At 36.3% G+C, this 27657-nt stretch overlaps 1 protein-coding gene across 3 annotated transcripts; it reads left to right on the forward strand.

Annotated features, from left to right (window-relative positions):
- The first annotated feature begins 1572 nt into the window (after nt 1-1572).
- Nucleotides 1573-27657, forward strand: LOC129282153 (TNFAIP3-interacting protein 1-like). Of its 3 annotated transcripts, none has more exons than XM_064112779.1 (13): nt 1573-1790; nt 8775-9268; nt 9732-9917; nt 11401-11480; nt 11924-11972; nt 12547-12663; nt 13554-13751; nt 14616-14723; nt 16782-17123; nt 22969-23091; nt 24069-24170; nt 25151-25231; nt 25773-27657. In XM_064112779.1, exons 2-13 carry the CDS (start codon nt 8786-8788, stop codon nt 25797-25799), a joined length of 1896 nt encoding a protein of 631 aa, XP_063968849.1. In that variant the 5' UTR covers nt 1573-1790; nt 8775-8785; the 3' UTR covers nt 25800-27657. The 3 variants fall into 3 exon arrangements, with proteins under 3 accessions (XP_063968849.1, XP_063968850.1, XP_063968851.1); XM_064112780.1 differs by having other exon boundaries at nt 1587-1813; XM_064112781.1 differs by lacking the exon at nt 1573-1790 and adding an exon at nt 3381-3598.

Consider the following 27657-nt stretch of genomic DNA (forward strand, 5'->3'; position numbering starts at 1 on the left):
ACGTAGGAGAATCGTGTGGAAAATTGATAACGATTACATTTTAAATAAAGTAATTTTGTAATACAATGAGTCATATGAATTGTGTTATGCATGTCCTATTTTCTATATTCATGTACTAGTACATTCGTGATATTTGCCACGTAGTGTAGTTTTTAATTGAAAACAGCGCCATCTTTGAGGGACACTAGTCTACCAATACAGACCCTGTTTTGACATATGCTACTTAGTGCTCGCCGTTTGGTTTGACGATATGTGATTTCCTAACCAACGGGGACGCATTTTACAGGATGCCAACCAATTGAGGTAAAAATGATGGAGCTACAACGGAATGCAAAAAGTTTCGAATTTCTAAAGAAGTACAAAAGAATACTCAGGTGCACTGTAGCCTTTGGTGGCGACCTGTGATGCTGCCAGTTTCATGGGGAAACTGAAAAGTGATTTGTGTTAAAAACAATATTGCGAATATTAACATTTTCATTTCATCACAAAATAAGGATTTTAAGCACATGACGAAATACTCATTTACCATCCGGCCATGGATCCGCCTATTGTGCCTGTATTTTGCTCACTGGACTTACACTATTCAAGGAATGACTTCATCCGTACATCTTTGTATTGATTATCATTACATATCTATACAATAAGATTGTTCACTAATTTTGTGGCACGAATGAATGAGATTTCTTTAACGCTAGCAGGCTAGCATTGTCCGCTACGTAAACCAAAATACTGGCGAACATGACCGAAACTAACCATTATGGCACAGATTTTGACACTTTACCAGTCTAGAATAAAGACTAGCCTTCAAACTCTGTTTGAAAAAAAAAACACCATTATGCCAAAACATGACAGGAATAAAAAAAGAGATAATCAAAAGAGGCGTAAATATTCTTTATTTTTAATTAAATCAATGAAAGCCTTTACATTTAAATTTAAAACAACAACAACAACAATTTGAAGCAGCACTGTATATGAGTGAATCTAGTCTCACTTATCATGCTTACCTCAGTTACATTTCCCCTCCGGTGCGACAGCCGTGCGGCGAGTCGAAAGCAGCTGTTTCAATTTTATTCAAATCACCTAATTAAAATATATGTAGCTGGTACAAAAAGTTAACCAAAACGGCTGTTTTCGACTCGACATACGGCCGCCGTAGGGAATGTGACATTGCCCCGGGACATTGCGCCATTTGTGATTTGATGATTATTCATGTATTCCTTTTAACATATTCTTTTTTTCACATCCAAACTGAAGAGTAACAATGTCTTCATAATCACTGGTATTTGACAATAGCCCCCGGAATAGCCCAAACAATAGTCAAATGTGTCAAAAGCAGACAATAAAACAAACATATTTCCAAACTTTACCCCTCAATGCTCTTCTAGTTACCTCGTCTTTACAATGCCTTTCGTTCATAGAATTTTAATGTTTTGCCGGGAAAGCTTCCGGTAAAATCTTCATATTTTAAAAATGTTAGTGCTCATCCTAATAAAAATCGCAATCATGAGCGAACCGTGAACTGGCTTATTGTGCATGTTATGTATAGTGCGAACGCCAAAGGTCTGTTCCTGTAGACTAGGGTCGACCAGATGATGCGGACCCACGCGTAGGGGGATTCCCCTATGACGAATAGGGGAATTCCAATGGCATATGAAGTGACATTGGACGACCAAAAAACGAATAAGGTTCATTTTTTTCATCAACCGTCGTGCCGTACCAAGGGGATTTTAGAAGGAAGGCCGCGTTTTAGCGTTACTATATTGGAATATATTGGGACTTCATTCATGTGGGTAAGGATATTATCGTATTGGAGGTAATGATTATTTATGACGTCAGCTCATATCTCGCATGCCAATATAGCCTACTTTAATTCTGACAATTGTTGGCTATATTATTATACTCAGTAGTATAGGACTGTGTCCTTTGATAAAATCTTTGATGTATTTATTAGCTTTGATCATGTTAATTATTTAAATTATTGTACCAATAATCATTGATAATTCTACTACACAAATTACTCCACATGCAGGAGTTGAAAATTAGGTAGAATGCAGGCCCACTTGTCCCTCTCAAGAAATGCAAGGTTATGTCTGGCAGGCAACAGCAAAATTTAACAGGATTTCCATGATATTTATCATACTTTAGAGCATGCATTGATATAGGGCGTCATAACAACAAAGGTGCATGGACATAGGTATAAAGGTGTATGATGTTAGCGCTGTAATCGCCAATGAGTATGGATTGCATACCGCCATTATGCACAGTGTGTAGTTACTTTACTGGCAAACCGTCCTGGTAAACGCAGGCCTATTGCGAAAGGGATTTGTACAAGGTATTGCCTGTGTGTTGCATGAGTTGAGCTGGTTGTAACCGTTATCGGCTGTTGCAATCATGGAGCTATGATAGCTTCATGTTGCAATCATGCACTTTGCACATGTACAGACTTGTATACAGGGGATTGAATTTCATCGATCTGCAATAGCCTGTATACAATCATGATCAATAATATCGTTGCTGCTGTTGTAATTGGGTTCTTTTGCATTCATTCAGCACAAAGAATATTTACGCCATGATCAATAATGTGTCGATTACGTATAGGCCTACGGATACCCATGATGCCTAATCTGGAAATAAAATAATTCGCAAATTCCCATTCTAAATTATAGGTCATGCCATGCATAATTATGCCAATGGTTTTGGATCATGAATGTATTTGCCGATGTAATAATCAGGATAATGTTATATTACAGATTATTTCGATTTTTTTCCTTGCTTTTTAATTATTACCGTGGAGGGACGTAGGCCTACGCGACGGGAACGTGTAATGCCCCTTAAAACAATATCTAAAAATAAAAAAGGGGGTTTGTGTGTGTGTGTTCGGAAGATGGAGAACGAATTCTGCTTTGATCTGATCCGACATCGAACATGCATGAATATGCCTAGCGTTGTTCCACCACAATCAGGGCGACAGCACAGAGTGGTATGGAGTGAGTGAGTCACATGGGATGTGTCGAGATAACGACCCCTTTTCATGATGACTTTCTCAGAAATCCGGAAATTTCCGCTGAATCATCTTCAGTCTTTCTATGGAGAGCTAATATATCCACATCCATTCCAATACACCCACGTGTGGTTGCACGGGGGGGGGGGGGGGGGGTCACTCTCCATAATAGTTGGCGCTCCTATATGCCCAACAGTACATTGTCGATTACGCCATTCCGGATTGCAAAGTTTTGGGTTATGTGGTTATGTCATAGCCAAAAAATGCGCCCTGAGACATGCTATTGTGATGGCGTGAACAGCGAAAATCCCCTAATGTGATGCCTTTGCTATATTAACATTAAGAATCGACTAATTTTTTAAATAAAATAGTGCCCTTCTCATTTTAAACATCTGATTTACAACTTACACGACCCAAAGCGGTTTAAGTTAAAGTTTTGTTGATTCATAAAAAAAATTATTTGAACAAAGTAAAATTTACTGTGCAATCTTGTCGGCAAATGGTGCTGAAAAGGCGACCACATCTTCCATTAAAAAGACGTCGATGACTCCTGGGTAACTGAAACAGGACTCTTTTCGACGCTCTTTCTGGACGCAGGTAGGCAATTTGGAGAGTCGTTGGTTTCGAATATTGTGCAATATACCCCAACCACGTGCCTCTATTATTGAAACTGTCACGTGCAAATGTTGACTCATTTACAATCAGCATGAAGGATTGGCAGTTTTGTGCGGGATTTGTAAATGAATATATTAGAAACTTTTGGACTTTCTATAAAAAAAAAAACATATCACCAAAAATATAAACAGATTTATCAGTTTGCAAACTTCTGTTTCCTCTGAGAAAGATGGTATCTAGGCAGAAAACTAACTAACACCTATTCCCCGTATCTTTTAGATTATATTGAGGTGTATTATATCATTGTAATGTACATTAAATTGAAATCGAACAAATCACACCTATACCAACCCGATTTTTTTCTAGCCCATGAACTAAATTCCAGTTAACGATTGATACCCCTAAAAAGTCTTACGCATTTGCTAGTCTTTGAAAATGCTTCCCAACATTCACAGTAGCTGCGTATCAAATTCCAGAGAAAAACTTAAATCAATGATTGAGTTCGAAGTTATCTAACTTTTGATCCCTCTGTAAAATTAACCAATGTACTTTTTCAAATGTCAATTATTAGCACTATCATTGGATAAATGTTTAAAATATAGGAAAACTAACCATTTAGATATCATTTACCATGTGGAAATTAAAATCTACTCGTTTGTGATTTCCAAAAAATTTATTAATTTCTGCAAAATTGAGGACATGCAGCTACGCATCGAAAACGAACTTGTAAAATATTTCGATTCCTTTCAGGTTTAATCTTATCAATTTCAAAATTGAAAGAGAAAAGCGAATCGTTTGAAAATATGCAGAGTATAAACTATTATTCGCTTGGCCGGTCTACCTAAAATTATACGAGCCTCGCACTTTTGTTGATTTCTTTTCCAATAATTGTCTTTAAAACAATCGCGTCAAGCAGACATTTATACATGTTGAAGAAAGAGAGGGCAAAATAATGATGTATGTTAATATTACGATAACAAATGTTATATATGTCTCCTTTTTCAGTGTGTTGGAAATAAAACAATTTTTTGTTTGATTTGATAACAGTAGTACTTTTCACAACAGTTCACTATATATTTCTGTTAAGAAAATAATAGATGTGCCTTTTAATTCATTAATAGAAAATGTTTTAGAACGATATCTCGTCTTGCAGAATGCAATTTAAACGTGGGAAGGTAATAAATGACGCTGTATATTTTCTCGCTACATAAGAGGTGCATAATACGTAAGCAAGTGGGTGACCAGATTGAAATTTGTTTTTAAAAAATGCATCATTATATAGGATTCTTTCAAAGTGTAAACATTTTTTTACTGTAGTTAAGAAAACACAAACGCGTTAGCTTGGACCTAAATTGAAAAACATTTATAGGTGTTTATTCGGATACAAATAATATGTCTTTACACGCCCCCACTAATAATAAAAGGACCCCGTGGGCTCTTGACGTGGGAGTTGAGCAATGAACTGAGAAATAAGAACATATTAATAAGAATAAAGAATCGATTCAACCACACCTAAAATTACTACAGTCTTTAGTCACAGTTAAATGAAAATGAAACCCTTGAAACAAGATAGCTTGTACTAACACAGAAAAATCAAAGAAACAGATGAACAAAAGTTTGAGAAAAATTGAATGAATAATAAGAAATTTATGAGCATTTGAAGTTTAGATCATTATTGTAATGTAGATCCTCTCGTTGGCAATGCGACAAAGATGTGTGAGGTCACATGTGAACAACTTTCCCATAACTTTTCTATATACTTCACTTAAAATGCCTCTTTTATCACATCTATCAGTAGATCACATATTCCTCTAGAGGAGGGTATGTAATACAGATTTTCAAAGAATACATTATGGATAACGAGTTTGTATCACCCAAAGAAAGAACAAAAACAGACATTTTCAGGGTATTTTATAGTCCATCAAAGGGAAAGTTGTTCACATATGACATCACAAATATTTGTCGCATTGCCAATGAGAGGATCTCCATAACATTAGTGATCGCAATATTCAAATGTTCATAACTTTCTCATTATTTGTCCGATTTTTCTCAAACTTGCTTTGATCTTATTCTGTGATTTTTCTGTTTCCACAGAAGCTAACTTGTTCCAAAGGTTTCATTCCCCTTTAAGTCAGAGTGGGGGTGATTGAGTAAACATACTTGAATTAAGTTAGTGAAATATAGTCAAAGCAACATTATCACGATTATTGAACAGAGTTGCGGTACTGTATATATATATTTTTTTTTTTAATTTCATTTATTGTTTCTGCTCCTTTTTCATAAATATACAAAGTAACAAAGAAAATACATAATACATAACAAAATATTAACAATGATAAAAATGTGAGCAAGGTCGTATTTTCTATAACAAAGAGGTTGCAGGGGTTGCTACTATAGCTTAGCTTGACTTTTTGGCAACCCCGTAAAACAATTACAAATGATATTTGACAATACCATCTTAATATGTCAAACTGTTATTTCAAACGAATCTGTAAAGTATATTTGTTGTGCATGATACGTATGAAGTATATTACTTTTGTTTTTTATATACTTTGCTAAGGTGTTGCTGATCGAGGGGTTAGCTGGGCAGGTATTGGCTTGGGAGCGGGGGGGGGGGGGGATGGTTGACTGAAAGTTCATTTTTACCCCGTAACACGTTTGTGCCCTATATCAGTGCTCATGAAGGGTATACCAAACCAAGGCCATACACGCCTCATCGGAATTATGTTCAGCCTTTGTAACATTTTCTTTAGAATGATTTACGAACCTTCATTGACCGATCTACTTCCATAAAGTCGGATTGGTCATGTTGGTGCTATACATTAATTGTTATTATTATTGATGTCGGGACAGTGTTAAAAACAAAAACAGTTGGGTTTTGTTTTGATGGCTAACGTTATACGTTATAATATTTTAATGTTAAAAAATACGATTATTTCTGCTAGAAGGCAGAACATTTTAGTAATTTTCTAATTATGCATATATCATTTTGTTGACATGTTAGTATTTCATTATTGCGGAAGCGATGCTATATATACATGTATATATATATATATATATATATACGTAAAACATGTATATCGCAATTTCACATATGATATAAAAACCAACATTTTTGGTTTTCCTCCTAATAGTGTTCAATTCTAAGAAATCCCTTTTTCTAATTTCTCTGCATGTAGAGATGAAGGAAATGATGCAAGATTTTCCTCAGTAGGAATATGTTCCTTAATTGTATAGGAATGGAGATCTAATCATACTGTATTATGCGAAATGCTTAGAAACTAGATAAATGAACCCGATTTTCTGTCATTTAGACATAATTTATAGTACAAATTATTGGAAAGTAAATATATCTTTTTAGCCTTTTTGTATATTGCCTATGAGGTTGAAATGATGTTGAATCCTTAATTTCATAGAGCATAACAATTAAATGTGAGAGCATTATCATAAACCAACTTACATTCCTATCACCATTACCTTATTATATGAAATATTTTAATTTCATACATTAATATAAAAAATATCTAGTTGATCTCATGATTTAATTTATTTTTTCTGCCGATTTTTGAAATAGATACCCACTTTCAGTGTTTTGCATATTTTTTTTTTGTTGTATTTATGACTAGAATTGTAGATGGTATTTTAAAACTTTATTACTTAAATGTTTATACACTTTGTAAGAAGTTATAAAATAATGTCGACCAATTTCATTAATACTTTATCTTCTCCATTTGTGCTACGAATGATTTTTTTCAAGTATCATAGTAATAAAAGAACATTATCTAAAGATGAACAGTAAATTGAAATTCCCCTTCATGCCGAAAATGAAACTTTGGTTGTACTTCGCATATTTGCAACCAATTTATTTGTACTTTGTATTTCGATTGTAACTATAATTCAAAGTGAGTTCAACTCTAGGAAAAGTTCTCATATAGACTTTAAATGAAATAGATCAAGATTGAATTGATAGATTAACCTTATATGCATGTAAGTGAGGCCAAAAAAATAATTTGGAAATAATCGATATATTATTTCATGACCAGCAATTCGGCATCTCTCTTCAACATGACAAAAGAGCTCATAGACATTAAATTCATGAACTTCCATGTGAGGCGGCAACTATGCCCGGCAACTATTTTTATAACTTTGTCTTATTATATAAACCCTCAACTTACAAAATTTATACAACCCCTTAAAATATCAAGAAATCATGCTGTCAAATGCATTCCTTTTTAGTGATTTTTTTTTGTATTAGGGCAATAAAAATATTAGCTTTCTTCCTTCTTGGCACGTCCATAATAGTGCATCCGGGATACTGGTTTTCACAACCCTTATAAATTAGAGATTCCGCCAATGTTATGTTTTCAAAGTCTTTTGGGGATATAAAATTAAGTCATTCCTTTATAGGGACTTTATAGCATTTTCCCTTTTCATCAATAGTTTCCTCATGCCATTGGTCAGCTAGTTAGCATGTATGCGTGACAGTAAACATAACGATTGCTTGATCATTATTGATTTATTTTCGAGTCATGCAGTGTAATTAACTTAATTAATATTTGTTTCAAGCACAAGTACTGATAATAGGCCTACATGTAAGGTGAATTTTAAGATGGAGTTTGTGTGATTTGAGAACAATTTTGTCACTATGTGGGTGTCAATGAATAACCTTTAATGATAATAATAGCCCATTTTTATAAAGCGCTTTTCACAAAATGGCTCAAAGCGATTTACAGCATATTATTACCCCGGTCATTTGATTCATTTCAATCCCGCACGAAAAGTGCACAATTTCCACTCATGCGGAGCATTCCTTGCATTCATCGCAGCTTCATTATGGCGCTGGCAAATTCAAACATACAATATCTTTCGCATCTTACCGGGCACCCATTTAGCACCTGGGTCGAGAGTGGCAAAGTGTGGATTAATGCCTTGCCAAAGGACGCTAGACCGCGGTGGGATTCGAACACACGACCCTCTGTTTACAAGACGAGAGTCAGAACCATGCACTACACCACGGCTTTTCCACTACCTTCATTACTACATGTATAGATGAAAGTTGAATGTCTTATTTAATGTATCGTGTGTTATTTTGTTTTTCAAAGAGACGTTAAAAAATTGTGATTTTCTTCATTTTATCTTTATGCATGAATTTACCTAGACGTAGGTAACATGGCAAGCAATGAAATTTCGTTGACTCCTAGTGATGTTTCCAATCAGACGGTTGCTCGCATCGTCAAACCACCAAACTTCAGTGACGTAAGCAGCAGCGAAGAGGAGGACGACCTCGACGAACCTCGACCACCGCCCAACGAGCGTCCTTTACACACGAATGGACACCGGGGAACGGAACCAGGGAAATGGAATGACGCTAATGGCAGCATTCTAAACGGAGAGAAGAAAGGGAATCATACCCAAGCAGTCAACGACGACATCGAGCTCGACAACGCCATTGAACTCGACACTGACACCGTTCACGATGGAGATACGATTACGGAAGAACCAGGGGAGAAAATGAAGGAGGGAGGAACACCTGCTCCGGAAGGAAAGGTCGGAAGGAACGATGGGATGAACATAGAAGAAAAGAAGGAAGGGGATGGATCTAAGTCACGTGATCATAAAGATCCATTGATTCCCAAAACGAAAGATGGCGAGGTAATAAGAAAGATTAGACAAGAAAATCGAATTTCACAAGAGGAGATGGTGAATGAGATGAATAAATGTCACATTTTATATTATTTCAAGATATTTCTATGACACTTAAGGCCTACAGTAAGCGGGACAGTAAGCTAAATAGCAAGACACAAGATGCGTGATGAAGAATATAGCTACCAAGGAGGGGGTGGGGTATACAGGGGTACATGTCATACCCCGCCTTTTTGCATTAATTTGGCTTGTCGGGAAATGGGTCGATGAGATTTTTGATTGGCAAGGATTAGGGGACTTTTGGAGGGAAGTTTTACAGAAAAAAACTTTATCATAAACCCCAATAAAACTTTTGGAAGGGGGTGGGGTGTCTGGGTCCGTCCCTGAATTAATATATTTTCATATTACACATAATTTTATCGAGTACTTTTTATTAATTTCAATTTCGTCCTTTTACATCCGGTGACAACAGAAGATAAAAGATGTCATCGATGGCAACTTCGAAGCCGACAATGTACCCGAGCTCGTTGACCGATTGGAGAGCGCCGTCGAGGCGATGTCGAAAGGCGAGCCAGAGGCCTTCGATCGCCTTGTTGCGATATTCCAGGTGTTTCTTCCCATGACCCTTTTCATGGCCGACGAGGTGAAAATGTTGAGGGTAAGTCACTAACAGCTTCAAAATTTCTCCACCCCCTTTAAACCATGGAGCTATATTAGCTTCATGGTTAAACAGAGACTCATTCCGCAGACAGATGCTCGAGACCGCACCATGTTCTGACAGGACGACTTGGTTTGGTTTGGTTTTATTTACCGTATAAAAATCACAACAAAATACATTGCACAAGATATTAGATTAAATAAAAATATATAAACACTTAAAAATATACGGATTGATCACTCTATTCAGAGCCATTGATACAATGGCTCTGTTCTTCCTAAAGGTCCAGTCAAAGAAACATGAGAAATAATATGATATATATAATGATACATTAGCGCTAACAAGTATTTGAATTTTTAATAATTAAAAAAATAAATAAATACTACACAAAAGCGAGTGGTAAACAAAATAGTAATTAGACACACACAGAAAAAAAATACACAATAACAGTCTTGTTTTGAAAGTTGTGAGGGGTGGGGGCTGGCTATGTAAAAAGAAAATCGCATAAGATGGTTGGTCATTTTTACGTTTTGTACACGCTTATTGAAAGAAAAAAAAAAGGGGGGGGGTCTGAAGCCCCAGCCCTCTGTTCCACAGCACCTGTGATTGAGGAGGGGGGGATAGGATATATCGTGATGATTCACAAGAGTCAAATTACAACTTAACGTAATATTTCACTTGCAGAATAGAAACACGACTCGTCTCTAATCTCTATCATGTCTACACTCAAACGAAGTAATGGGCGATCCTAAAAAATGGTGGTCTTGTCAAGAAATATGGATGCAATCTAGACTAATCTATCTGAAGTAGTCAATATATAAAACCTGTCTAGGCCGTCAACGATTCGCGCAATATTTTCACCGATTTTTTTTTACCGCGCCGCTTGCTGACTGTTTTACTTTCAAGTCTTGCGCATCTTTTAAGACCAAATTTGCGACGCCTGGGTACTATAGTACGCGGTTCCGAAATTACGCAAAATTTTGTAAGTGCATGTCACACCAAACATTGCTCAAAAACGTGATTTCGTGTACAAAGTCAATGCAAATTGTGTTTTCAACGGAAAAATCAGAGTTTATACACCAAAAATTAGAGCATTTGGAGCTTTATTTAGGGAGTTAGAGGAAAAAGTATAATTTTACATACTAATCACGCATAATTAATAGCAATTTGCATGAAATAAATTAATATAGAATTTTGTAGATTATGTGTGCAAATTTTCGGCGCGATCGACGGCCTAGATCTCAAGGTGCCATTATGATCTCCCAAATTGCCCCCGCGCCCCGGCCTAGATAGTATTTAATACTGGCGTTATACTGTATAGCGGGACACATGAAACTGGAATTTATATCTACATGCGTAAAAAAATGGCGTTATATAGCTGTTCATGGCAAAGAACAAAATAACGTCATCGTAACACAAGTGACATTTGTCGATGGTTTCTTTATAGTAAAAATAAACATATTGTTTTCCATGTTTTACTTAGGAGAATAAGAAGAGCCTCGTTCTTCATATTCGCACTCTCATGAAGGAAAATCAACAAACTCGTCTTGAAGCCGAACAAAGGTATATGAAGGTTCTTTCTTTACACAAAAGTAAAAATATATTATACAAGTATAGAATTTCAGCTGCAAGTTGCATGGAAACTTTGCAATCAAACAAAATTAAAACAAAAGTTGAAAGAACGTTTTAAATGGGTGCTCTGATTTGTTGAAACTCAAGTTGTGTTTGATTTGTTCATTGCATTTGATCTTAAGGTTTTGTGCAACGTATTATAATTTCATATTATTTTGACCCATTCACTACCGTCGTTTAATATTATCTTCTTCATATGCAATGGTCAGTTGTTCTTAATTAATATTAATGAATATTAGAATTAAGGTATCTAATTTTTGTTATTGTAGGAGTATTTTCATTATTATTATAAAGATATTTTATTCTTATATATAATATATTCCTTCGTATATTAGTCCAGTCAGAAAATATTATCATTCATTCGATTCGATTAGGTCTGTTGTCGAGACGAAGTCTGTTGGTACAACCCCACAAAAAGCTGAAGTAAGTACATTGAAGAATACGTTATAGTTAAGGAAATTTAAGGTTTTATTCTCATTGGTCTTCAAATTTACAGAGATAAAATAAAGAACGTCAATAAACTAGTGTGAAATGAGTAAACATAAAACATAAATTTAAGATTTCTTTTTCAAGCTGAACTTAATTATTTCAAAATCAAGGACATCTGAAATTAAACAAATGGATGTCCGAGTATTATAACTTATGCCTATAATTAACTCGTCTTAGCGGGGTTTTTGTAAAAGGACATTAAACTATTTTGTAATAGATAACGAATGGTTTCCAGCACTTTCTATCTTCATTCATCTTCAAATCGAGATTTTGATCTACGTTTGGATATATTTCCGGGGAACATAGTGACAAGGTACTCAATTACTCTCTAGTAATGATACTTGGAATCTGCAGGTGCGTGTTGTTATGTCAAACAAGCCTCTGGCAAGCTTTAGCATGCCAAGAACAACTAAAAAAAGAATGCCTAAAATTATGAATTTTACGCAACAAAAATGATTATGTGAACGAATAATACTAATGAACCATCGTCTTTCACTCTTATGTACAGGAGACATGTGGACAATGCACCGAGAAGAAACCTGACCAAGACCAAGAAAAACAGCAACAGATGGAAATAGATGGTCTGAAAAGAGAGACGAAGAAGCTCCGAAAGCAATGCAAAGAGGTAAATAATTTATAATGTAAATTTGTATTCCATGCAATTAATGGTTCTGCTCCACAATACAATACTAATTTAATTAACAAAATAATACACTCCTGTCAGGTCCCTTCGATCATCCAACTCTGGTTTCTTAGTTGTTCCCAAATCTGCTTAGACATGGGGGTTAAGACGCGTCCGTTCAATGCTTCCTATTCTTAATTGTTCCTTAATTTATCTTTGTATTTGTACTGTTCTCTCTCTCTCTTTCTCTCTTTCTTTCTTTCTTTCACTGCGCCTTGGGCACTCTGCAGAGTGGATTTGGCGCATAACATTTATTATTATTATTATTAAATTTATTTCTAAATGCGTCGAGTCACGTGACTGGGGGCGAATGTCCCCCTTTTGACCAAAATTTACACACCGATATCCAATAGTACCTTGTGGTATTATTAAGTGCACATGGCCATGGGAAGCGGGGGTGCTGAGCCCCCGCCACCCCCAAAGATTCTTTAGAGGGTGCTGCGTATGTTATTTACCATAGACAGCACCTCCTGAAAATCAGATTGATGAGAAAAAAGAGGGTGTTGCTCCCAAATGACGGAGGTTGGGGAGCAATAACCCCTTATTTGTCTTTTTCTGACGACAATCCCCTGAACAAAACCCACAGAATTCCCTACTTAAAAATCGTTCCCATGGCCTTGTTAGTTTGTTTGCCCTCTCTTGCCCCTTCTTCTTGAAGTGATGATGTTTTGCAAGATGTCCTTTCCTGTTAATAGTTAATGTAGAGAAAATTTACCGATTTCAGAGTGCTCGTTTTTTTTTTTTTTTTTCTTTGCTTTTGGGGAGATATTGCGACCGATTATCTTTTGTAACCAACCAGGTAATTTCTTTTCTTACCCCCCGTCTTTCATCAGCTCCAACATGTCAACCTGTCCTGGGAGAAATACAGCAAGAAGAAATCAAGCCGTCATGAGGCAGAGATCAGAAAGATGAACGAAAAGCTGGCTACCAGTGATGGCAAGGCCAGTAAACTCGAGAAGAGACTTGAAGAAAAGTTCCGTCTCTACGACCAGACATTGATGCAGGTGAAACACTCTGAGGAACGCCAGAAGGTGTGTAATTCATAAAATGCATGAATCTCAAAATGACGTCAATAATGATGTCTCAAAATGACGTCAGGGTCAGCAAATCGTCACCCTTTCACGAATAGCGGATCACTGACGTGTTATGATTTGATAATAGTTTTCATGGCATTAGTGGGTGGCATCGGGATTTTTAAGTGTAAAGTGACGGGAAGAGGAGGGAGCAAGTTGAGGGCAAAATAAAATGTTGGGGCAAGGGCAGATTATTATTATTTTGAGGGGGTGACCTTATACTCTCCTTGATGCCGCCAATGCATAGCAACAGTGCTTCTCAATCAGTAAAAACCAAATAAATGGTTGAAATAGATGACAAAGAATACTTGCGACTGCAGTTTGATTCGCGAACTATTCTGCTGATCGTTGTAAACACTTAGGGCCTACTATTGTTTGTTTGCGACATCAGAAGCTTTTTATGAAATGGTTTTGAAACGGAAGATAACTATGTTTCCAAACGGTTGACGATATTCGGCCGACTTCTATATGGAAGCCATGGCGTCATGACTGTGATCACTGATAACATTTGCGAATCAACAAGAGCTTTAGCCTTTTTGAAAATTTTCAACATTAATCTTCGACATGAATTTTTTTCGACAATCGAAACTGTATATGAACTATCTATTGTACATTGTACAAACGTTTTAATAAACTTTTTCGACTCCTGGCGAAATCCCGAGTTCGCTTCCTCCGCAAGCATAATTCGCCGATTAGATTGCATCATTTCTTATCTGTTTATTGTATTTTTTCTGCCGTCATTGTAAATACAATGATTTTGGACACCATATATGATCATGAATTCACGATCCCATTACTTTTATCGGTTTATTTTATCATTAGCTTGTTGCTGCTGAGTATAAGAAGGAACGTGATGTCGTAAGGATGAAGTATGAGGAAATGAAACGGCAGGTAAAGGACCAAGAAGAGGAGATAAAACGACTCAATGAGGTAGGAAGTAATCTAAGAAATCATAAAGATTATCATGATTATGGTGACGAACTATATTGATGTGATTTAGTATAGGTCCATGTTATATAGATAGTGGCTTATTTGGTAACGACGACAGCGACAATTATGATGATGACGATACCTGATTATGAATGGTGATAATGATGGTGATGGCGATGACAATGATTATGATGATGATGATGATGATGGTGATGGTGATGACGATGATCGATGATGGTGATGGTGGTAACGATGATGATGATGATGATGGTGGTGATGATGATAAAGATATGATGATGATGATGATGATTGAAGATGATGATGATGATGGTAATGATGGTGATGAGGATCGATGATGATGATTGATGATGATGATAATCATGATAATCATGATGATAATAATGATGATCGATGATGATGGTGACGATGATGATGTTGTTGATGGTGATTTATTTATTTATTTATTCAGTTTTATTTAAAAACAGTGTAGTCCTTTCAGAGCCCAAAGGCCTGCTTTACAAAAGAGCCCTGTAGACATACAAAGATTTACAAAAGAAACAAAATATAATTAATATAGAATAAAAAAAAGTACACAATAAAATTACATGACATATCAATGATATCACATTAAATGAATTGAAAACAAAAATTAAAAACCTAGATTAAGATGAAAAGACAGTTTAAAAGACAAAGAATATCATAGATATAAAGAAATTACTTCAAAAACATGTGACTAAAATCAAACTGAGTAAAATTAAATAAGTTATAAAATTGACAATTTAAAAGACAATGAAAAAATAATAATATAAAATGGCATAAAGCACATAGCACACAAGTAGAAATAAAAAATGGGTTAAATTAAACAAACAAAACAAGTATCACAAATACATTTAAAAAAAAAAAAAAAAACCGTCACGATAACATCAAAATAAAAACAAAATAAGTTAACCTCATGGCAAAAAACATAAATAGGACCAGTGCATGCGTTAAAACAATAGGGGGAGTGGCCTGATTGAGTGAAGTTGCCGTGCGTATTTGAGTCGGTAGATTATTATAGATATTTGGAGCGATGTAAGAAAAAGATCGCTTTTTAAATTCTGTCTTAGGTTTCGGAATAGATAAAGGATTTGAGGTGGAATGACGAGTAACATAGAAGAGTGGTCGTTTATGTGCGCAATATAAATACCCTATATTAATTATTATTATTACAGGCAAAAGATTCTAAATAATGTGGGGCTAGATTATTGAGTATTTTGAATACGTAGTGGTAGTTGATACGAGTTTCAATACTTTGCCATTGAAGATTGTTTAAAAGGATATCCTTTGTGGTACGATAGTCAGCATTGAGGACTAATCTTGCATATCTGTTTTGCGCCCTCTGTAATTTCAGCAAATCTTTCTTTTTACACTTACCCCAAACAACCGAACAATAATCTATATGCGGGAGAATAAGAGCATGGTAAAGGTGTTTAAGAATGCGTCGATTCAAGTAACATTTAATCCTTCTAATGCATGCAATGGCCTGGTTGATCTTATTATATGACGATGATGATGATAATGATGATGATGTTATAATGGTGATGACGATATAATTAATAGTGATGATGTTGATGATGATGATGATGATGATGATAAGGGTTATGAATGATGGTAATGATGGTGGTGATGGCGATGACAACGGAAATGATGATCATGATGGCAAATTAAATTCTTATTGATGATGAAAAATAATGTAATGATGTAAAAGAAGGTGATGAAGATTGTGATAATGGTGATGATGATAACGGTGCTTGATGCTGATTATGAGTTGATGATGATGATAATAAAAATAATTATCGACAATCGTAATTTTACTTCTTGATTTAGTTTCTTCTAATTAATATCGGCTGTCGGATAGGCGTATAGGTATCCTCGTTGAAGAACACATGGCTTCCCTTGTATACCACACTTAATGGCAGGCCTATTGTGACAATATCTTTGACTTTTGAAAATAAAACAATGACTCCAATGGATTTCCGGTAATTAAGTACCAAATTCTATTATCGTTATGTCTTGTAGGTCATAGCGCGCAAGGGCACGGCTAAAGTTTACTTGAAACCAGGAGCCCTAGTTGTCACCCAACAAGCCAAATTCGACGAGAAGTATGCGAACCCACCCCGCAAGAGGCCCGAACACACCGAAAAGCAAGGCAAGGCTACCGCAGCGGATCCTGGAGCCAACGCGGTTGAACCGCCGGTAAACCGTGAGAAGGTCAAGGCGAAGGATAGCAAGCCGCAGAAAAGCAAGCCGGTATCACCGCCTCTGTCTCCACGGGATCCACCTGGGTACAAGAAAGCAAACAACCCGATGAGCCTGACCCGTGAGGAACTCAAGGATCAAGTTGTTCTCTACAAGGAGCAAGTAAGTAAAATATGATGTTAACATTTATTTATTTATTTATGTATGCATGTTTTATTTATTACAAATAAATAAATGAATAAGGTGAAGGGTAGTCCGGTTCAGTTATAAAAACTGCTTTACAAAAAATTGTCGCGAAATTGATCAAGGTAACTTTTTTGGTGAAAAAAGAGAGGTATGAAAATTTCCATCGATATTTCCCTGATATATCTGAGACCCGTAAACTCCAATCAACAATTAAAATACCGGTAGTCCACAGTATTTGTACACTCCAGGTTATTAACTGAATTTGGGGAATTAAAAAAAACCCAAGGGAATTCAGGAATTCAGGAAAGTCTACAATTTATATTGTGCACAATATTTGAAAGTAACAAGTTAAGATATTCTTATCACTTTAAGGTAAAATGATTTGCATCATTATGTAGGATTAGCTAAAAAAAATCCTGCTCGCGCTTCGCGCTGCATGACTGATTTTGCCTCTATTTTAGGTAGTGTGAAGGCAAAAGAAATATTGCATTTCTTGATTTCTGGTCATTTTAGGCCTACTTCGGACTTAATACATGTATATCTTTGTCTGAACTTTGTTTGAAAAAAAATGTAAAGAATCCAGGAAATGTCAATTTTGGATTCGATTCCAGATGGGAAAGTAGCATTGAGCTGTAGAAACACTGCACACGCTGTCCACTGTTCTCATGCTTGTTATCCATTTGACCAATGGTGGCGCCCTATAGACCCCGTGGATCTCAGGTTCCTTCTCTATTCAGATCTACTGTGGATCATCTTTTTTTCTAGAGCGACATTACTAAAGTATGTTTTGTTCTGCTAACATCATAACCGCGGCAATTACAGCGCGAGAGCGGGCCTGGTGTAGGAAAATGGATAGGCATATAATATCGCCAATCGCTCGTCAACTATCAGTTACAGTGCTCTATCATCATGCATAGAAGGTAAATAGAAATGCATATTCCATTGGAAAACGGGATTAATGTGTGTTTCTTCTGAACAACAGTGCTATCTGTCTCTCGTCTCGGGATATTATTGAATATGAATTTGAAATTCGTGGATGTTTTTTCATGAATTTTTATGGTTGAATTTATGTATGTTAACGGATGTATTGTTTCACTTGTAAGTCGTTGTGTAAGTATTTTATTCTCTCGATCGGGCTTTCCCTTAGTTATAATGGATCATGATTACGGATATTCTATTGGTTGCAGTTTCAATATCATTCTTACACCGCGGACTGGAATTTTTATAGTATCTTTCCGTTGAATACTCATTGTTTGATTTGGGCGGAAATGGTTTCCGTTGAGAAAAAATGTCATTGAAGAACGGCATCCCGTTTGAATATTTAAAAAAATAGTTGTTATTTCTCCAAACTACTACTACTAATACGTTTGCTATCAAACATTGTTGTATGAATACCTTTATTGGTTTAGATGTTTGTAATATGCTGTCAGAATATGCCCATAGGATACTCAGGTTTATAACATCTACGATCATATATCAGCCACAACAAGTAACGTATTTGTTCAGTTTATTGACGGATGAATTCGGTTCAAAGTCCAAAGCAAATCGATTGGGAAATTGCCATAACGTATTTCGCAATGTTTTTATGTATGATAATTTCCGATAATATTCGGAGTCATTGTTTATCAATTGAATGGGTGAAAACAATAAAGCGCGGGAGATTAACGTATACTATAAACGACCCCCCCCCCGGTTACACCCCAACCCCCAAATGTATCCCTAAAACCCTACTTTGTATAACAGTGAGTAGCATGTATGGCATTAATGAAAGGAATTGGTATGGATTTTGTAACATGCAGTGCATTCATGCAGTTCATTCAGAAATCGTATTCATTACATTTTATTGTATAAGTCATTGTGTCGGGTAAATTACGATTGAATGGGTAGCTATTGTGACGTCTATAGAAGCAAGGCAAAGTTGTTCGAGTACAATGTTAACAAAATCTTCAGTGATTATCCAAACGGAACTCTATTCTACAAGAATTTTATGGCATGACAATTTACATAGGCGGATCCAGCTTTTGGCGAAAGGGGGGGGGGGGGGCGCACTGCCGAGCGGCGCACATATTTTTACACTTCACCGGCGCCATAAAAGAAAATGTTGAAAAGGGGTAAAGTCTGACCCTGTCAAATACTCTTTTCAAAATATAGGATAATATCTTCGGGGGGGGGGGGGGCAAGACTCGAACATATTTTTGAAAAAAAAATAAATAAAAACGATAGAGTAAACGGACCGAGCTATAAAAGTATTTGGTGCACATCTCACATTTGCACATTTTTCATAATTTTCATGAAATGTTAAGGAAAAAATGTGTTTTCACAACAGCTGATCAGGAATTTGCCCCCCCCCTTCCCCCTTGCTGTGTACGACCATTCCCTGAAGTTCACTTAAACATATCTCATTATAACAGAAAATATACATCAATTTAAACATATAATCTTTTTAAAACATATAGAGAGAGAGATTTAGAAACTTATTAAAGAAAGAAACAAGCATAAAGTAACACAAATTTATGTTATGTGCGATTTCAAAATCTCGTGTACTTACACTTTTATTGCGATGAGGCCATTATTTTTGTATATTAATTGAGATACAAATGATTTTTTTCTTAACTATATATATACACACACAGGGGCGTCCATCCTTTTTTCAGATTGGGGGGGGGGCAAAATCATGAATCAACTTTCCAAAGGCGCTCGATCACAGAAAGCAAACTAACTCACACACACACACATGACTCATGAGATAGAGACACATATCTCACCGACAAATTAATGCGAGCGCGAAGCGCGAGCTGAAATTTTTATAGTATACTGACCTGAAAAACAGGACTCCTCATGAGTTACTATAATAGTAACTCATGAGGAGGATACATATCTCACTAAACAGATAATGCGAGTGCCGAGGGCGAGCTGAAATGTCTTTATATTCTGACCAGAAAGCTTGATATTCTAAGCATTTTTGGTACCAATTATTAAGATGGGTATCTAAAAAAAAACAATAGATGCCAGCGCGAAACGCGAGCTTAAAATTTTGATATTTCGATCTGAAAAAAAATGAGTTTAATGGACGTTTTTAATAAAGAACAAGATTATATCCAACAAAAGATTATTGCAAATCGAAGCGGGAGTTCTTTTGAGGTTCAGAACTGAAAACGGGACATTCTATTCACCTATCTAATCATGAAAAGTATGGGGTTTTGCTACGGAAATGATGCGAGCGCGAAGCGCGAGCTGAAAATTTTTATATTCCAATCTGAAAAGCGGACAATTTGAGCACGATTTTAAATAAAGAACGAGTTGTGTAGCTCATTCTCGTTTGCTGATTTCTGCGTAACATTACCATCTTATTGTATTTTTGCACATGCGGAATTATTGGGTGCCGGGTGCCGCTGATCATTCTTGACCGGCGCCGATCTAGATTTAGTTAGCAATAGGCCCTTCTTCATTATTCTACCGGCGCCTATTTATTGGAATCAGGGGACGCTGATCATTCTTGACCGGAAACGATTTAAATTTAGATGACGCCGGTTAAGACAAAGGCAGCACCGATTTGTCTTGACAGGCGCCGATTTAAACAAGTAGCGCTGATTATTTTTACCGACGTCACGTAAGATTCAGACAGCGGCAATTCATAATCGACTGGCGCCGATTTAGAACCAGGAGGCGCCGATTATTCTTGACTGGCGCCGATTTATAACCAGATGGCGCCGATTATTCTTGTCTGGCGCCGAATTAGATTTAGGTGGAGCTGATTATTCTTGATCGGCGCCGGTTAAGACTCAGGCAGCGCTGATCTCGGCCGATCTATAACCAGATGGCGCTGATTATTCTTGACCAGCCCCGATTTAGATATAGGTGGCGCTGATTATCCTTGATCGGGGCCGGTTAAGACTCAGGCAGCGCCGATTTACAACCAGATGGCGCTGATTATTCTTGACCAGCCCCGATTTAGATAATAGGTGGCGCTGATTATCCTTGATCGGCGCCGGTTAAGACCTCAGGCAGCGCCGATTTTTCTTTACCGGCGCCGATTCATATCCAGATGGCGCCGATTATTCTTGTCCGGCGCCGATTTAGATTTAGGTGGCGCTAATTATCCTTGATCGGCGCCGGTTAAGACTCTGGCAGTGCCGATTTTTCTTGACTGGCGCCGATTTGTAACCAAATAGCACTGATTATTCTTGTCCGGCGCCGATTTAGATTAAGGTGACGCTGATTATTCTTGATTGGCGCCAATGAGATGCAGGCAGCGCACTGCTGCCGTCGAAGTTGTTTGGAAAAAGGTAGTTAAAAGAAAAGATAAGGAAGATGATATGATTGTGCTTTGCTGGGGGATAGTCTTTCCTTTATTGTTGCTCATATCAGTGTATAATGTTTTTAAGCAGCGCCTTTTCTTTTCTTTCCTTTATTTTTATTTTTTCAAGCGGCGCCTTTTCTTTCTTTTACTTTTCTTTTATTTTTTATTTTGAGCGGCGCCTTCGGCGCCGCTCAGATATTAGGGGGGGGGGGGCGCGCGCCCCCTGCGCCACCCCCCTGGATCCGCCGATGGTTTATATGTAGTTTCCCAGAATTTTAATGCTTGTTCTTTGGGGGAAATTCAATGTTTTATCCCCTAGATCCACCGTCATGATTGGAATATTCATCGGTCCAAATTTCAATTAGAACTGACATGAGGTATAATATAATCGACAATCTTGGAGGAGTATATAGGGGCAGTTTTGTTGCTTGGATATTGCACTGCGCTTATATTTATAACCAGTGGCATAATTGCAACGTTGACTCAATTTTGAAACGAAGCAAGCGATTCAAATATATCGTGATTTTGAAAACGCCTGCACACACGTTAAAAACGTGGTGTCAAAACTGACACCCGTGTCCCAAGAGGACTTTGCCGTAATAAATGTTAAAATTACACCTTAGAAATTGAATGTAACACCAAAACAGTGGCGGATCCAGGGGGGGGGGCAATGCACAGCCGGCCCGTGCCCCCCCCCTTGAGCAAAAATGCCGTTAAAACAGAAGTGTGCCCACTCTTTGGAAATGAAAACTTTTGTTTTGTTTTTGTTGCTTGTCAATTTTTTTCGTGGACGAAATCCCCTTAATTTTTTTGTTAAAACCCTTTTGTTTACGCTTGTTTATTATTTTTTTTTTTGGCTCGTCAAATTTTTTTCGTGGACGATATCGTCTTCATTTTTGGTTGTTTTTGCTTGTCAACTTTTCCTTCGGGAAATCCTCGGGAAATTGTGCCCCCATTCGAAAAATCTGGATCCGCTCCTGCACCAAAAGATTGTAAAAGTATCAAACAAAGGTGTTGGAATAACACTCATAGGTGTTGGAATAACACTCATAGGTGTTGAGTAACACAAACACAAATAACACCGCAGAAAAATGACTGGTGTGGCGTATTAAATTAACGCCACAGTTTTTACTGTGCAGGAATAATAAAGCGTATGGCTATACATTCATATTTTTCAAATTATGAAAATAAATATGGAATCGATTTGTAGAATCGTCTCAGTATATCGACTAGAATGCCGGGTTAAAACAGCCAGGATGATTAATAATAATTTTCGGTAAACTTAAAAAATCAAAATACAAAGAAATGTATCTTTTAATGACAACATGGATAGCCAATGCTTTTTTATAGTAACATAAGGTAAATGAAAGCCTCATTATGGATATTTTTTCTCTTTAGGAAAGAATAACAAATTGTTTAATGAACTCTTGATTAATAATTCATATTCCTAACAATGATAGAAAATGAGTCTCAATGATTAATCTATTTCCAAATTTTATATCATGTCTTTTATTATTCTAGATGGATATTTTCCGGGCTGATTTCAACCAGGAGAGAAGAGACCGAGAAAAGGCAGTTGGGCAGGTCGATTCCTTGAAGAAAGAAGTGGAGAAAACCAAGAAGAAAGTCCGAGAAATGCAAAATGTAAGATTATTTGCTTGATACTTCTTGCTAGTCGTAAACATTCCATCTTTTAATTATTATTCTGCGCTCATCAGTCAGTCCCAGTGGCGTACCTGGGATTTTTCACAGGGGGTGCAAAACCGTCCGCCAAAAAAATTCACAAATGAAGGATTTCGTACCAGAAAAAAAATTGACAAGCAAAAAAAAAAAAAAAAAAAAAAAGGTCTTCAAGCTCGTCAGGGGGGGGGGGGGGCAATAAAGGTCTTCAAGCTCGTCAGGGGGCAGGGATACGTCCTTTGCATGGGTTGTGGCTCGTCAGGGGGGGCAGACTGCCCCCTCTGCCCCCCCGTAGGTACGCTAGTGGTCAGTCCCCTCCATTTTGTTAAATGCATCAATTCTTTCTTGATTCTTTCTGTATTGCTGTGATAAGAACCCTTTTTGTGTATGCGGCAGCGATTTCCTTTCAAATCAACTACTCATTAAGCCCGTCCCAAACTGTTCGATCTGATACAACATTATCTTTTTAATAAATCACATTTTGCGTTAAATATGAAAGTTCCAAAAAGAAAAATTACTTTATTTGAATTTCGGCGTAATGTTAGGAATAATGAAATCATAATTTTGCTTTGCGGCAAGCCCTTTTGTCGGAGTAAAGTCCAAATCGGCTTCAAGTCGCAGTCGATGATGACGTCATTACGATTTGGAATTGAATTTGCTTTTTTTTCCTACATTGAGGCTCGAACTACATTGAATTTTGATTTCAGTAGTTCTACAACTATCCTGACCTCGGATCGCTAAGATTTTATTGGTTGGAATGTTCATGTCAAATTTTATGATTTATTTGAAAATCGGATCGCAACAGATCGCATAGTGTGGGCCGGGCTTTAAGCTGCTTAATATATTGTCACATTTATTATTTTCTTTCCATTGTAAAATTGTTTTTGTCATCGGGGTAGTTGGAAAACAAGTAAATCATAAATTCATCCTTTTCTCCATAGCAACGAATGGAAAAGGAGCACGACCTCTACGTTGCAGCCCGTGTAGGAGGTCAAATGTTCTTTCTCCCGGAAGATACTCAAGAGATGAGAATGAGAGAAATCGTAAGTCAAGAGAGAAATGTAACAAGTCATACTTCCTTATTGTGACAATTTTCTTGATACGCAGCAACAGCAACGAGCACTATATAGAGCGTACCATAAAAAGCTGTCTTTCAAGTTTTTTTCAATTTCTTTCTCTTAAGGCCACCGCACACCTTACGATTGGTCTGCGACCCGATTTTGGAATAAAACGTAACAAAATTTGATTTTATATTGAAATGGAATATCTCACTGTGTAAAGTTTTAAATTATCGTACAAATACTTATGTTAAAAATTTTGTGACTATATACTATAATCCGTATTAGAATAAAACCCAATAGAATTTCTAGTAATGACGTCATAGCAATCGTACCAATTTGGCCTTTAATCCCAAATAGATGCTTGCAATCATCCGCAATTTTTATCATTATTCCTACAGCTAATTGAACCTCAAATAAAGAGATACTTTTCACTCATATTTTCAGAAAAATAAAAAAATGTGATTTGTTCCAAAATCGGATTGTGGACCAGTCGTACGGTGTGCGGTGGCTTTTAATTTGCCTATACGTTTTCGCCGCCCTTCTCCTTCTTCTTCTTTTTCTTCTTCTTTTTCTCCGGTTCTTCCTTTTCCTTCTTCTTTTCCCTTCATTTTCTTATCTTTTTCTTTTTTAATAATAATATATTCGAAGTACAGAATAAGTTCCTAAAAATTCCCTTCCTAGAAAGCAACGGAAGTTACGGAACATGCCTATATATACTCTTCATTAAGTTCACTTACAAAATACCGGCACCCCGGAGCCGAAATTCCTTTTTAATCTTCAAACTGAATAGTTCAATCGATAATGAATGCTTTTAATAGGTGGTCCAAATCCTAAAAATATGTTATCATCCACTCCTGTGAGACAATTAATTAACCGCCCCACAAAACATAAATATATAAAACAAATCAATAAAAAAAACGATGAATAAGTTAACATCTTGATTTCCTTATTTTATGTTTCAGAAGCAGCAAGCTCACGGAAAGCGTAAACATCCAGCACATGGGAGAAAGGACCACTACGAAGGTGATCAAGGCTTGGCTGAGGTATATCCCGACATATCCCATATCATTTTGAGATCTCCCTATGAAATCGAAGAAAATAACCAAGCCTATGTACACGGGGGGGGGGGCGAATAGCAATATGAAGCCGTTCTGTTTTTCGTTTCTTACAAGTTCATAAGTAATAAGATGTTTCCCCAAAATATGTCTTATATTGATGTGCACATCCTGAATCGTTTTGATCGGGGGGGGGGGGCACCTTCCGCCCCCGATCAGCGCCTGTATATAATGCGTTTGTTACAGGATGTGATATCACAGATGACAGCATTCCTAAGTGGCAGAAGATTGAAATGAACGTTAGTTCCTTCTTACTAAAATTTGAAACAAAATATGTTTGGACGTTAGGTCTTATAATGGGATTTAGAGAATAAATATAATTTTGTATATTTCAAAAGTATAAGCATGGACTGTCCTGCTTAAATATAAAGCCACTTATTGAGTGATTTATTAGGCCCACATAAGAGAATTATGCATGAAAATATATTTCTGGAGCATTGTTTTTATCATTTTTCATTTGGCTTGGCAGGAACATTTCTACGCAGAGATCGAATAAGACCTTCACCGCGAGAGGTTAGAAGAGAGCAGAGGAGGTTTCCTCCAACTATTAACCAATCACCTAGCTATGTTTTAGCACGTGACCTGGCTCATGCTTTCGAATGCGGCGTTAGTGGTTCTTCGTTAAGCGTGTGTGTATCTTTCACTCCTGAAGACGGCGTTCTGAATTTATCTGACATCTCCACGCCCCAAATGCTGTATATCGAGAGTTACGATGCACTCATGGTCTTTTCGTATCTTACATATTGTAATTCCGGATGTAAATCATCTCGGCAAATAACGCTTATGAGGATGAGCGGTATGAAATATATAGGCCTAGTTGGGAATATTTTTCTTCTGTTTAATCAAACACATTTAAAGACTTCGGTTGAAATGCTATTTTGTATGTTTAAGCATTCAATTTTATGACGTATCATTACATATTTTAATTATTCATAATTGATATTATATATTTTTTTTAAAACTAAGTTATTATGGTTCAAGGGTTGAAATGAAAATAATGAAATGTAAATAAGTGTTTTCGATCGTTTAACTATTAGAGTAGTAAAGTGATTTCGTTTGTTTGCGGGCAAAATTTTTAGCATTATCGTGTACTTTCTCCAAAGTGCCAGCCTTTCCGCAGTTTCTTCTATTTAGCATAATAGCATAATGTTATGTTCTGTTTTGTTTGCTGTTTCCAATTATTCTCTATGTAAACTTGGATCTTTGCTATTTGGATGATGTTCGTATTGAAAGCTCATAATCATTATTAATATGCAGTTTGTTATATGATTCGGAGTGTGTAAAATAAACGTTATATTGACCGTTTCCAACGAATATTGGTGTATAATTGGTATTTGCAGTATAATTGCGTTTAACCATTGATAGCTAATACAACACCCGACCATTCAACAACAAAAAAAAGAGACTGATATTTTTTTTAAGAGACTACGCTTTATGCTTCACCAGTATACGTCGGGTGTATACCCTGTTTTACTGCTAAAACATTGAGTATACAAAACACCTTTTTTTCTGGGGGGGGGGAATTGTTGACTGTTGATCTTAAAAATGAATGCACATGGATTGCACTGATGGGGAATTACACATTTTGATAAATTTGAATAGGCCATTGAAGCAGTAGAAAAAATAGCATTCAAGCTCGACATATTCAGACAAAATACAACTCGAAAGAATTAGTTCTTTTTGGGGCCTATATAAATAATTCTGTAAATAGAAGGGATTATCCTGTGTGGTCATTTTGTAAGTTTATTTCTTTTTCGATTGGTGTGGGGTTTTTAATGATGGACAGTTAAAAAATTAATTAAATGAAACCGAAACGACAACAAAATGAAAGAAAAAAAAGGAGAACAGGATGATCTCTTAGATGACGAAAGGAGTTGAAATATATTTAAAAAAATAATTTACGGTTTCTGTATGAGTTAAAATATCCATATTCATTTCGTAAATTGATATTATAATCAATTGAAATGAAATGTCACGATCGAGATCACATTTTTATTTTGAATAAAAAGTTACTATGAAAACGCATTTTTAGACATTGTGAAAGCAAAATAAAATTTAATTATGTTTTAGATTCAGAAAGAAAGAAAACTGATAGCAAAGTCATCATGGAAAACGATGGCAAAAAATATAAAAATAATGAATACGATGATGGTGATTGATTCAGCAAATTGATAACTATCTACTAGTATGAACTCTTCATCATTAATATAATATCATAACACGATCAATAAATCTGTACCTTGTAATATTCTTTTTGAGTAGCTTTAAAGATTCAATCAATCATTAAATTCATCATAGCACCTATTTCCAAGCTCTGTGACATAACGCAATTAAAGTCTTAGCAAAAACAAGAA

This window comes from Lytechinus pictus, chromosome 18, assembly GCF_037042905.1.
Source record: "Lytechinus pictus isolate F3 Inbred chromosome 18, Lp3.0, whole genome shotgun sequence".
Classification (NCBI taxonomy): Eukaryota; Metazoa; Echinodermata; class Echinoidea; order Temnopleuroida; family Toxopneustidae; genus Lytechinus; species Lytechinus pictus.